The following is a 14790-nucleotide window of genomic DNA, read 5'->3' on the forward strand; positions in this document are numbered from 1 at the left end:
AGGAGTATTCAGCGCATATCTGCCACAGCTTTTAAAGGAGCCAGTGTCAGTGTGTGACAGAGAGCAGCAGTCACTGGGACTCAGTGTGTACTTTACCTCAGTGCTCCTCCCTCTGTCCTGTAGCCATGAAGCTCCTACCAGCCCTGCTCACCCTCACAGCACTGGCTCTCTCAGGTCCCTGTCTCTCTCCTCTCTGTCTCTCTTTCTCTCTGCATCTTTCTTTGTGCTCATCTAAAAGTCTGCTCTACCTCTTTATTTACAGGTATGAAGGCTGAGATTGCACTGACTGAGTCTGAACCGGTGGTGAAGAGACCAGGAGAATCACACAGACACACATGTACAGCCTCTGGGTTCACATTCAGTGACTATTACATGAGATCAGACAGGCTCCTGGGAAGGGACTGGAGTGGATCGCTGCTATTTGGATTGGTGGTAGTAGCACTTACTACTCCCAGTCCTTTCAGGGCAGATTCACCATCTCTGGAGACAGCAGCAAGAACCAGGTGTATTTACAGATGAACAGCCTGAAAGCTGAAGACACGGCTGTGTACTACTGTGCCAGAGAGTCACAGTGATGGGAACTGTGGGGAAGCCGTACAAATACTACTTCCTCATAGAGAGTAAGGATTTCACATTATTATTTATCCTGGAGCTGGCAGTATCTGTTCATTTTCTGACATTCAGATGAGGTTGTAAAAAACTAAATTATTAGAAATATAAATTGAAAAAATGACAATATTTCAATTTCATAAAGACAGAGACTTTCTCCTATATCGACATTTAAGAGTAACAATTCTTAAAAATTGTAACCTCTGCAGCCAAGTGACCAGAGATGGTCATACTTTACCCGCTGGGGGGTGATGAGGATGGGCGCTGTGACTCTGTCCCAAACCATCACTTCTAATTTCAGGGTCTGTATAATGACTGTCTGAGCTTTGCTCCAGGCTCAGCCATGTTTGCTGTTGTTCTGGACAGGATGTACAGCTGCTGTGAACCTCCCTGTAATCTTTGAGCTAGATTTTCAGTTCCTGTTTTAATTCTGAGCTGTGTCTCATAGCCCCTAGTTCACTGGAGACCCCTTTCCTGGTCTGGTTCCACACTTTTCCTTGTATCCTGTGACCATCAGCCCTCCTCACTTGAGTCCTGCCTCACAGAACTTGTTCCCCAGCCGTTTGACCCCTCAGAAGCCCAAATCCTGCTTGGCTGCCTGTTTCCCACAGTGTGGCTTTTGCCAAAGGACTAAGGGACTGTCATTACTGTGCTCGACAGTGACAGTGACAGGAGAGACTGCAGGGCTTTACAGAACCTTCAGCTCTGAGGGTCCCTCAGGATGTCGGAGGCAGTGTGTGGCTCAGTGGGTTATGATTGTACTCATGATCAGATGGTCACTGGTTTAATCATGTGATCCGCAGAGTCACTGAGGGCCCCTGAGCAAGACCCTTAACCCTCCGGTGTCCAGTAATTGTCTGATCCTGCTTTATGGAAAACGTCTTTTGCTTTGGATAAAAGCAGTTGCTAAACAAACCAAGTATAAGTACATCTGTGTAAAAAATTTATTAAAAATACATTCCATTGAGGGTATTTTTTGAAGAACGCAGTATATTGACATATTCAAGTAAAGAAACTAAAAAAGATGAATTGCCAAGCTGAATAGTTTTATCAAAATAAAATGCAATCAATGCAATTCCAGCCAGAACCACAAGATTTCCTCAGTGTGACAGTAAATACAGGCAGCAGAGGGACACAAATATCAGACTGAGACCCATTTTAGATAGACTGTAGCAGCTGTACTGCTTTATAAACTGCTGTTGTGAATCATGCCAAAATGTTGTAATATGGTTCTTGTAGTTATCATGAATTCTCTAGAAACCCCTTCAAAGAACAAACCTTCAATCAAAACAATAAATTTGTTCAATCATAGATTCTGACATTCAGCAGTACAAGATGTTAACATGAATATATGAATGTAAATAGTTTAACACTTACAGTATATTTCATTCTATTAAAAACTGAGTAATTGACTTAGTAAAAATAAAAAAATAACATTATAACCTAGGAATGTAACGGTATTGTAAATACCGTCGTACCGCAATAGCAAATTTTTTCGATACTACCGTGGTCGCATGACTCGATAAAACGCTAGGTCTTCTGAGAAAAGTTTCTCAGGCTAATGGAGCGAACGGGAACTACAATTCCCATCAGCCCAAGCGTCGCCATCATCCTTTGCGGTCTGTTGTCGCTACAGATCCAGTAATGCTGTAATGGCGAGTGCTGTTAGTAACGGCGAAGGAAAAGAGATGGAAATGGTAGAACCTAAAGCGGGTTTTAAATCGGATGTGTGGAAGCATTTCGGTTTCTCTCTGAAAAGAAACGAAAAAGGAGAAAAGGTGACAGACAAAGAAATTACGGTATGCAGGTACTGCCAGACTGTGGTGAAATACAAGTCGGGGAATACGACTAACATGAGGAGCCATTTGTTAAATCATCACCCCGAAAAGTTACGTGAAGGTACGAGGAGCAAAATCCAGTCAGACCAAAAGACTATAAAAGAAGCGTTTACAGCCTCACTCCCCCACAACAGTGCGAGAGCACAAGAAATCACAAGATGCATTGGTGAATATATAGCCAAAGACCTACGGCCCTTTTCGGTGGTGGATAATGAAGGTTTTAAGAGGTTAGTAAACATGCTGGAGCCAAAGTATAAAATCCCGTCGCGCCCACACTTTAGTCAAACTATTTTACCAGCTCTTTACAAAGAGACAAGGGCGAAAGTTGCACAGAGCCTCAAACAAGCAGAGTGCATCTCAATCACCACAGATGGGTGGACTTCACGAGCTACTCAGAGCTATGTTACCATGACAGCACATGCTATGACAAGTGAATGGGAGATAAAAACCTTTGTCCTACAGACACGGGTACTCTTTGAGTCACACACTGGACACAGCATAGGTGAGGTGTTAAAATCTGCTGTTTCAGAGTGGGAGCTTGACATGATTTACAACAACAATCACCATAATAAACACTTCTGGCACTTTTTTCAAGTCTCTTCATTAGTTTTGTTTTTCCTGTAAATTATTCAATAAATACCATACCGTGCCATTCATACCGAGGTATTACCGTACCGTGAAGTTTTGATACCGTTACATCCCTAGAAAATCCACACCTCGTGGGCAGAGAAAAATCCACTTTTTGGCCACTAAAATAGATGAGGCTACAGGCCAAGTTCTTACCGCAAAATAATTCAAAGAAAATTTCGAAAAGGAAGAATATTTTTTTTTTTTTTGCATTTTTTGGCAAAACAACAGAGCTGTCAGAACCCAAGCAGAGAAGAAATGAACCAAAAAATCTGACAAGAGAACAATCAGAAACGGAGAGGAGCAGCGTTTGTGGAGGCTAATGCCAATGAGAAGGATCGCAGAGAGGAGTAAGAAAAGCGAAACGCAGATGAAAAGCTTGATGTAACTAACAGGTGATGATAAACACGTAGCAATGCAATATTTTATAAGTAATTAATAGGCCGTTATCTTTATTAAAGATGAGTTACGAGCTCCAGCACCTCAGAGTTTATAAATTAATCACTTCCTATAGTGCACCAACAAACCACTCATGCAAAGTCGCAGCGTAAAACATAGTGAAGTCCTGGTCTTGACAATTAATTGCAATTTCGACTGATGGTGTGACGTTTGCATGTGATTTGTTCACAGGGAGCGAGTCCCTTACAGGAGCTTTACACTTGGACACTTGGATTCGTTAGCTGACTGTGATAAGCTGTTAGGTTTGTGTTTTTAACAAACATGAGTAGTTAGGGTACAATGTCGTCAAGCTGAGTATGATTCACCAACAAATGATATTTTTCTCAGAAGACTTGCATGTATTGCTGCTATTTAGTTTACTCCTTAGTGTCACACCCATGCAGGCGGAGCCCCCCGAGTAACCCATCTCAATTACACCCACACGGGCGGGATCAGCCAGGTGTTCCGTATGACGCCTAATGACAGAATGGATTTAAGCACTGATCTCCATCTGGACGTTGCGAAGTATTGAGCTATGCTATTGAGCCATACCGAGCCATCTATTGTCTATCGTCTACCCGTTTTTTCCTACCTGTTCCGTCCGCCCAGTGTACTTTGCCTGTTCCTCTTCCTCTTCCCAGACCCGCTCCCGAACCTGAACCGCCTGCCCTGCCTGCCCTCCTCCTGTTACCCTCTCCCTGTGTTGTCGTGTCCCGTGTTTGTTCCTCGGATGGATCTTTCGGCTTCGGACACTTGCTTTTGCCCCACGACCATTCTCCTCGCTTAGCCCCATTCATACCTACGTACCGGTGCTGCCAATAAAGCTTCTGGCTGCGTGCAATCCTGGATCTCCGTTCCGCTTCTTCTGCCAGTGTTACACTTTAAGACACAATTTTAAGCACAATTTAGCCTAAATAAGAGACTTTTTTGACATATTGGAACATGAGTGTTTTAGATCTATTTTATGTGACCAGGAAATGCCACTGACACTGGCTCCAATTGGTGGATGAATCAGAATGAATCTTTTAGATGAACTGAATCAAACAAACTGTGTCCCAAAAAAAGTATAATTTCTAATAGAAATGAAGCAGACTTTCAGGTGGTTTGTACCAGCCAAATACACTCTATCTACCATCCAACGCTTCTCCGATTCAGGGTGGTGGGAAGTGTGGAGCCGTTCTGGCCAGTTAAGGCCCAAGGCCAGGAAACTGCAAGGACAAAATGGCAGTCCAAGATCAGGCAGGCGCAGAATGGGCGATTTAGAGACACCAAATCACTGAACTGCAAGTCTTTGGGCTGTGAAATTAAGCCCACACTGTACAGGGAGAACATTAGAACTCTGCACATCAGCATATGATATTTGCTAATACAATTTTCTGAAAGAATTTCAATAGTATTTGTAAAAAAATGAATTAATAATTCTTAAAAGCAGACGTAGTATCCTTTCTCTTCATTTAACGCCAACATTTCATGAAAATCTTGAGATGGACCGACATCCCGCCCAGGGTGTACCTCAGCCTGAGATGGGCTCCAGGCCCCCTGAGGCCCTGAGCAGGATAAGTGGCTAATAATAATAATAATAATAATAATAATGATAAAAATAATAATAATAATAATAATAGATTTTATTTGTAATGCACTTTACATTTAAAATAAATATCAAAGTGCCAGAAGTGATAGAGGATGATTTCTTGAAGAATGTTTCTTAATTTTGTAGTTTTTCCCCATATGGGGGCAGCAGAGCTCCTTATAGAGGCAAGTATGACCATCTACATTTATTAAGAAGCTCCTTCAACCCCCCAGGGAGGTAAACAAATTCACCCACCTGCCCGTCATATAAATGAGGTTCCTCTAAACACACAGACTTCACCATCAAATCAGCCAAACACTTTGTGTTACAATGGAAGCTCTGAGATTCCTGATACTTTTAATGCCTTTATTTTCATGTACGATCACTCTGCTTTATAGATAATTTTGTTACTGAAACTCCAGTGTTTGTGTTCTTATTTTTTCTATATACTGTACTGTTACATTTGAAAAATTCTATCTATTAATGGAGTTAATAATCTTATTTTTTTACAGGTACACATTGCAATATTGAACTCACTCAACCAGACTCAGTGACTGTAAAACCAGGAGAGTCTCTGACCATCTCCTGTAAGGTCTCTGGTTATTCACTCACTGACAGCAGCTACTGTACAAATTTCATTCGACAGCCAGCAGGGAAAGGACTGGAGTGGACTGCTAGTGTTTGTAGCAGTGGGAGCACTTATTACAAGGACTCACTAAAGAATAAATTCACCATCTCCAGAGACACCTCCAGCAGCACAGTGTCCTTACAGGGGAAGAGCCTGCAGACTGAAGACACAGCTGTGTACTACTGTGCACGACAATCACAGTGAGAGAATGTAATGGGAGAGTGATACAAAAACTGATCTAGACTTAATGTGTCAAATGGATAATTTCACTATCTGTTTAACTTTTAGAAGCTATTTAATTTTATTAAAAATTAAAAGAGCTGTTGTTCATGGTGGTTCATAGGTTTGGGCTGTTAAGTCTATTCAAATTCCCTGACACTTCCTTCCCCACCTAATTTTACAGTGATAAATTAGTGGTGAGTGAGACTGAGACGCCCTTTGATCCCCGTGGCTGAACATCCATCCATCCATCCATCCATCCAATCATTCAATCATCTTACAACTAGTAATTCTGGTCACGTTACAGGGGGGCTTGGAGCCCAATCCAGGCAGCATCGGGCACCAGCTCAGGGTACATCCTAGACGGGATGCCTAAAAGCATGTCTATGGACACCAGAGAACCCAGTGGAAACCTACATAACAAATGAGAACATGCTGACTCTACACACAAAGATATATAATTATACAGATCCTGTTTCTCATATGAGTCCCTGTATAATAGTACAGATCCTGATTTATCATATGAGTCCCTGTATAATAGTACAGATCCTGATTTATCATACGAGTCCCTGTATAATAGTACAGATCCTGATTTCTCATATGAGATTCCACACTGCCCTGACTCTGCCACTTACCTTCAGTATATCTGCCACCCCAGTGAGGAGGAGTTCATGCAAATCCTGACATCATCATCATATATTTATCTCTCTGCACTGAGCAGTGACGGGATCTGAATCTGTCAGTCATGGCGTCTTTAACATGGTTCCTAGTAGTTCTAATGGTTATATACTTAACAGGTAAGTATTCAGCTACAGGTTTATATTTCAGTTTTAAATGCCTGTAATTCTCATTTTTTGCTTTCTCTGTTTCTCTAGGTGTTGATACACAGACTCTAACTGAGTCTGAACCAGCAGTTAAAAAGCCTGGAGAATCACACAGACTGACATGTACAGCCTCTGGGTTCACATTCAGTAGCTATGCTATGAACTGGGTCAGACAGGCTCCTGGGAAGGGACTGGAGTGGGTCGCTTGGATCAACACTGGTAGTATTAGCACTTACTACTCCCAGTCTGTTCAGGGCAGATTCACCATCTCCAGAGACGACGGCAGGAACCAGCTGTATTTACAGATGAACAGCCTGAAAGCTGAAGACACGGCTGTGTACTACTGTGCCAGATACTCACAGTGATGGGGGCTGTGGGGAAGCCGTACAAATACTACTTCCTCACAGAGAATAAGGATGTTACACTCAACTCCAGGATAAATAATAATGTATCTGCTCATTTTTTGACATTCAGTTGAAGTTGGAAAAATCCAACTTATTAGACATTTATAAATTCAAAAATGACAATATTTAAAATTCTTAAAACAGTGACTTTCTCCTATCGCCACATTTACGAGCAGCAATACTTTAAAACTGTAACCTCTGCAGCCAAGTGACCAGAGATGGTCATACTTTACCCGCTGTGGGGTGATGAGGATGGGCGCTGTGACTCTGTCCCAAACCATCACTTCTAATTTCAGGGTCTGTATAATGACTGTCTGAGCTTTGCTCCAGGCTCAGCCATGTTTGCTGTTCTTCTGGACAGGATGTACAGCCGCTGTGAACCTCCCTGTAATCCGTCAGCTAGATTTTCAGTTCCTGTTGTAATTCTGAGCTGTGTCTCATAGCCCCTAGTCCACTGGAGACCCCTTTCCAGGTCTGGTTCCACACTTTTCCTTGTATCCTGTGACCATCAGCCCTCCTCACTTGAGTCCTGCCTCACAGAACTTGTTCCCCAGCCGTTTGACCCCTCAGAAGCCCAAAGCTTGGTTGGCTGCCTGTTTCCCACAGTGTGGCTTTTGCCAAAGGACTAAGGGACTGTCATTACTGTGCTCGACAGTGACAGTGACAGGAGAGACTGCAGGGCTTTACAGAACCTTCAGCTCTGAGGGTCCCTCAGGATGTCGGAGGCAGTGTGTAGCTCAGTGGGTTATGATTGTACTCATGATCAGATGGTCACTGGTTTAATCATGTGATCAGCAGAGTGATGTCACTGAGGGCCCCTGAGCAAGACCCTTAACCCTCTGTTGCCCAGCAATTGTCTGATCCTGCTTTATGAAAAACGTCTTTTAGTTTGGATAGAAGCAGTTGCTAAATAAACCAAGTATAAGTACATCTGTGTCAAAACTTTATTAAAATACATTCCATTGAGGGTATTTTTTGAAGAATGCAGTATATTGACATATTCAAGTAAAGCAACTAAAAAAGATGAATTGCCAAGCTGAATACTGTCAAAAAGTTATCAAAATAAAATGCAATCAATGCAATTCCAGCCAGAACCAGAAGATGTCCTCAGAGTGACAGTAAATGCAGGCATCAGAGGGACACAAACATCACAGTGATGCCCATTTTCAACAGACTGTAGCAACCATGTTACATTTGTTTTGTGAAACATTGCCTGACTTATGTAATATGACTGTTAAAGTTTAAAATATGAACAGTTTCATACTTATATTTCATTCCATTTGTTGAAAACTGAGTAACTGACTTAGTAAAAGAATATAAGAAAATAACATTGCACAACAAACAATAACATAAATGAATTAAATAAAATCTATTCCCTATTAATGAATTTTATTTATTTATTTTTCTCTGTAGAATTTTGATTTTACAAAAAGTGTTATTATTTCTAAACTCCATGGGACATGAACTATTTGTATATTTAGGTTTTACATATCAAATTAATCTGATTATTATGTGACCACTCCCACTGCATGACTGACAGAGGAGGATCCTGTACAAACCTGCCACAGCTTTTAAAGGAGCCAGTGTCAGTGTGTGACAGAGAGCAGCAGTCACTGGGACTCAGTGTGTACTTTACCTCAGTGCTCCTCCCTCTGTCCTGCAGCCATGAAGCTCCTACCAGCCCTGCTCACCCTCACAGCACTGGCTCTCTCAGGTCCCTGTCTCTCTCCTCTCTGTCTCTCTTTCTCTCTGCATCTTTCTTTGTGCTCATCTAAAAGTCTGCTCTACCTCTTTATTTACAGGTGTGAAGGCTGAGGTTGTACTGACTGAGTCTGAACCAGTTGTGAAGAGACCAGGAGAATCACACACACTGACATGTACAGCCTCTGGGTTCACATTCAGTAGCTATGAAATGAACTGAGTCAGACAGGCTCCTGGGAAGGGACTGGAGTGGGTCGCTTATGCATATAGCAGTTATACTTCCTACTCCCAGTCTGTTCAGGGCAGATTCACCATCACCAGAGACGACTCAAACAGCGGGTTGTACCTGCAGATGAACAGCCTGAAAGCTGAAGACACTGCAGTGTATTACTGTGCTCGATACTCACAGTGAGAGAAGTCAAGCCTGCACTCTGACAATAACACTCCCTTTGTGTTTATACTACAGGTTAATACCACAAGTGCCATTAGGGAATTCAGTCTATAATTATCTAACCCATGCAGTTATAAGCAGAGAAAAATCCCATACAGTTAGCAGTTACTGTGTCCAGGAAAATATAACATTGCTTTCATAAAGTAATGACTCATGTACATTTTAAGGCAGGAATGATCAGGAATATACAATTTAATGGAACAAAAAAACCTTAAACCCCCTTCACTGCTCTGAGGCAGGAGATGCATGTAGATAGAAGGAGAAGCATAAGTCATGAGGAAAAGGGGATAATAATAGTAAGAATGTCTGTGCAAATACTCATATTCACCTCCATCAATGGCTGCTGGCCATTAATTTTATCAACACATATACTGAAGAGGAGTAGAGGACAATGTTCCCAGTACTATTAAAATGATAGTTATTGGGTATAATAATTGATTTCCAGTATCTCCAGACTAATATCTTTTACCTTATTTATCCACAATATCTCCTCTTTTAAAAAGGTCCAACACACTGTCATGTGGCATGCTCCACTCACTCACTCCACCTTGCAGTGCATTCTTTGGCTGTAGGTTGTCCGTTCTTAAAATATTACCACATGACTGGTTGGAATTCCTCTCGCTTCTGTGATGTGATTAGCAGAAATCTGCTATCAATCGGCATTCCTTATCGACAGTCTATACAAGGTTCTAATTTTTTTATCGTTTAAAACCCGGGACCCAGGTTCGAATCTCCGCCTGGGTCACATGTGTGTGGAGTTTGCATGTTCTCCCCATGTCGTTGTGGGGTTTCCTCCGGGTACTCCGGTTTCCCCCCACAGTCCAAAAACATGCTGAGGCTAATTGGACTTGCTAAATTGCCCGTAGGAATGCATGTGAGAGTGCATGGTGTGTGAGTGTGCCCTGCGATCGGCTGACCCCCCATTCCTGGGTTGTTCCCAGCCTCGTGCCCATTGCTTCTGGGATAGGCTCCGGACCTCCCGCGACCCAGTAGGATAAGCGGTTTGGAAGATGGATGGATGGAAGTTGCTATATGGGTGGTGTGGTGGTTAGTGCTGTTGTCTCACAGCAAGAAGGTCCTGACTTCGGTCCCTGATCCTTTCTGTGTGCTCTTTGCACGTTCTCCCTGTTTTTGCCGGGGGCTCCAGTTTCTTCCCGCAGGGCAGGTTGATTGGTGAGTCTACATTGGCCCTGTAGTTGTGAGTGAGTGTGCCCTGTGGTGTGTTGGTGTCTGCCCAGGGTCGGTTCCCAGATAGGCTCCGGTCCCCCCCGCGACCCCATTTGGGATTAAGCGGTTTCAGAAAACAGATGGATGGAAGTTGCTGCATTGTTTCTAACGCACCCAGTCTCTGGTTGCTGCAAAAGGTTATTATGCTTATTATTGGTTATGCCTACATATGTGTAAATATTTATTATTAGTTTGATTGCATCACTGGAAGCGAGTGGTAAGACAAATAGCTAATTAGTCCATGTAGGACCACGCATGATTGTGTCTGTCTGTAGGGTTGTCTCAGACAGGCTAAGTGGGTAGGGGGCCCTTATTGTACTGATGCTTGGGGGCCTGTAGAGGTCTTAATCCAGCCATGAGGCTGCCCTTATGATAGATCATACCAGGGTTTAGACAGGATTCCTGGGGGATATTTAATGATATCAGCTACCAACTGCATGTCTTTGGACACCAGAGTACCCAGTAGAAACCTTCATACCAAATGAGAACATGCAGACTCCACACAGAAAGAGCAGAGGTGGGATTCTAATGTCTAGCATAGGAGGTTTGTGGCACAAGTGCAACCCACTGAGGCAGAGAGATATTTTTTGTTAATTCCTGTTATGAAGATTTCTTACATCTTGTACTTTATACATACATCTCGTATAAAACAGACATTGAGATCCTGCACTGCTCTGACTCTGCCACCTACCTTCAGTATATCTGCCCACCCAGTGAGGAGGAGTTCATGCAAATCCTGACATCTTCATTATATATTTATCTCTCTGCACTGAGAGGTGACTGGATCTGATTCTGTCAGTCATGGCATCTTTAACGAGGTTCCCAGTAGTTCTGATGGTTATATACTTAACAGGTAAATATTCAGTAACAGGTTCATATTTCAGTTTTAAATGTCTGTAATTCTCATTTCTTGCTTTTCTCTATTTCTCTAGGTGTTGATACACAGACTCTGACTGAGTCTGAACCAGCAGTTAAAAAGCCTGGAGAATCACACAGACTGACATGTACAGCCTCTGGGTTCACATTCAGTAGCTCTCATATGAACTGGGTCAGACAGGCTCCTGAAGCTGAAGACACGGCTGTGTACTACTGTGCCAGAGAGTCACAGTGATGGGGGCTGTGGGGAAGTCGTACAAATACTACTTCCTCACAGAGAATAAGGATGTCATATCATTATTTATTTTGTTATGTTTTTGTGGCCTAGCGATCTATAATACCCCTTTTTTTCCCCTATGAGTAGCCGACTACGCCACCCCAGGGACACTGCCCTGGGGACCCTAACACCCCAACCCTCAAAAACAGCACACAGGTTCGAATCACCGGAAAGGGCCAGAGACGCGAGCCAGTAAAAGTTGTTTGTTTTATTACATTCAATGCAAAGGTTCAATAGTCCACACCATAAATCTAAAACCCCGTAGGCGCCCAATCCCTGCCATCAACCCCGCACCCGGCATAATACACCAACACCGGTGACTTTACAGCACACGCACACGTGTGACGTCCACCATACACCAGGCGGGTGCTGCGCAAGGCTACTAGCCCTGAAACACAGATGAGGGAACAAGACACCAGGTTAGTAGGGTACCGCCACTTTCCATTATCCCGCTAGGCCTGCTTAACCGCTCCCAAGATAAATACAAAATCACAATCAAAATAAATTAACAAACCAAGGCACACAAATAATTAATACATGCAATAAAATAAAACATACCAAAACAACCAAAATACAAAATCTTGAGGCAGTATATGCATGGACTAGATGCCGCAATGGGCAGCGGAATAGCAGCACTCCGAGCAACTCCTGGCACCAAAGTCCCACTCTGGCCACCCCACGAATCCACGTTCTCCACAGGATGCACAGATGTCGATCACTGGTAACCAGACAGACAAAACAGCGGCGAGGTCCACGTTCCCCAGTAAACCTGCAATATATTAAAATACTTACAGGCCACGCTAACAACTAAATACCCCGCTAATCTCCCCGATATACATACCACCAACCGGAAGACTTAAACCACTGCTGGGGCTGCCTTCACCACCTCCCCAACAGCAACAGGACGCAACTCCCCAGCGGCATGCATTTCCCCAACCATGCGATCAGTATACCGCAACCAATGGCTAAGGGATGGTTACGGAAACCAATTAACCCCCTGCCCACTCACAGCACAGCTGCTGCTTCCACCGCCAGCAACAGGAACTGCGTCAGCACCATACCTAACCGAATCCACCCTTTATATAGCGCTAAGACCCACCCAAAACACAGGGGAACCAATAGGGCAAAGGGATCAATTTTCCCCACTTGGCTACATTTTATTTTAATCATGTTCAGAATCTTTGTTCCTCTTTACCCTTTAACTCTACCTCAGAATTTCATGCTAAAACATCTATATTTGGAAATATCTATGTTCCCCATGTATATATAATAAATGTACAGTACTGTTTTACTCACAAAAAAGCTGAAGGTTAATCACTATATTCAACATACCTAGGATTATGTGTATAAATGACAAAATTACAGAATTAATTGTATTCCTTAACTTTTATCCTCTGAGATAATTTAATATTTCTCCCTAGTTTTCAAAGCAAAATATTTACTGGTGTAATTCAGGTACAAGGTATGAGGACCCGCTTTTAAAATATCTGAAGTAAAATCTTATTTTAAAATATATTAACGGAGTTTATGGTAATATGCCTGAAAACGTATTGCAATATTTTTTGAATGCGGTATTTTATGTGGTGTCCCCTGTGAGGGGAAGGGGGAATTATAATTTATGGGTTGTTTATGGTTTGGTTTTTTTCTATTCTCTTTTGTTTTCTTTTCCTTTCAGCAGTGCCACGAAAGCTTGGGGAGGTTGCGCCGTCCCTCATTGGTAATTGAGGGGCGGGACTTGTTAGATTGGTTGGCGGAGGCGTGGACTTGATCGGGTTTAAAGATGGCTACATCAGAGTGGGCGGGAGCGCGGTCCGGGGACGGAAGGTAATCGCGGCGGTTGTTTTAAGGAGGCGTCGGTGGGGGCGATGCGGGCTTTCCCCAAGAGGACCGCGGACGTGAGTGAGCTGAGGTACCAGGCTACAAGTCACGGGTCCGCGGTATCGATAGAGGGATAGCGAGCGCGCAGCCATAGCGTCTGGGGAGGTAAGAGCAGTGGGAAGGCGACGCAGATGACGGTGGGGGGAGTGGCCTGGGATACTGTGCTTAGAACCCGGAAGTAAGGGAAGGTTCCTAACCGGTGGGGTGTAGGACGTATCCGTTCGGGTTATAGCCGGGACGGTGTGGTTCCGGGGTTGTTTTGGCTTTGTTTCCCCCACAGGTCTAAGCTCGCCGCCGTGGGTCGGCTGGCTTGGGAGGCACCGGGTTGGTGCATATCGCTGCCAACGGATTGAGGCGGTGAGCGGCGTACGAGCTACCAGGCTAAGAGAAGGACAGAGGGAAGAGTTTTGGTTATCTCCCACGGGACCGAGAGAGCTCCGGGAGGAGGTGGACGCGGCCGGAGGGTAGCGGCATTGCTGAAAAAGGGATAGTTAAGTTTTGCTTTGTTTTTTTTATTTTTTATTTTTTGTTGTTTTTGTGGGCCGGACAAGGGAAGTGCGCCGGCCCAGGACTGAGTCTTTAGTTTCTTTTTTTTTCTTTCCATTTTTGTTTCTTATTATTATTAATAATATTATTGTTATTATTATTACATTTTTGTTTGGGGGTTAGGTTTATGTAGGGGGGACCTTTGCAGGTCACCCTTCGGTTTTGTCCTCTCCTATGTTAACTGACCTCCTCTCCCCGCTGCCTAAGTGTGCTGTATATAAGGGTGCCGCGTGCTGTGCCACTGTGTGATTAGTTGTAGTGGATATTGGGGGAGGTGTGAGTGCTGTGGGGTTGTTTTGGAGTAGTATGGGGGAAGGAGAAATAACACTTGTAGTGGTGGTGTGATTTACCTGTTGGTGGGAGGGAGGTGGTTGTTGCCTGGGAGTTTGGAGTGTCTGTAACCGAGCCCCAAATAAATCTGTGCCAGCTCACCCAGTTGTTTGCCCCATTGTGTCATTGCCCCAGGAGATCCTAAAGGGTGTGTGGATAGCATCGTGCTGTGTGAAAGGGTTAAGGGGAAGAATTAAAGACTCAGTACAAAATAGGTATTAGGCAGTGGGGGTCCTACACCCTGGGCCACCACACTGCTTTAATTTGGCGTAGTCGGCAGGATCTCCTCGAGCACGACATGGATGGGACAGCACCTGGGGTACAGGAGTTGTCAGGTGGGTGGCCAT

At 43.7% G+C, this 14790-nt stretch overlaps 1 gene segment (V, D, J or C); it reads left to right on the plus strand.

The window, feature by feature from the left end:
• Positions 1–14790, plus strand: part of LOC125741977 (immunoglobulin heavy variable 3-23-like) — a 56352-nt gene continuing 41562 nt past the window's right edge. Inside the window, 1 exon segment of the V gene segment in view lies at positions 1–174. Within this exon segment, the coding sequence occupies positions 126–174 (49 nt within the window).

Source organism: Brienomyrus brachyistius, chromosome 5, assembly GCF_023856365.1.
Source record: "Brienomyrus brachyistius isolate T26 chromosome 5, BBRACH_0.4, whole genome shotgun sequence".
Classification (NCBI taxonomy): domain Eukaryota; kingdom Metazoa; phylum Chordata; class Actinopteri; order Osteoglossiformes; family Mormyridae; genus Brienomyrus; species Brienomyrus brachyistius.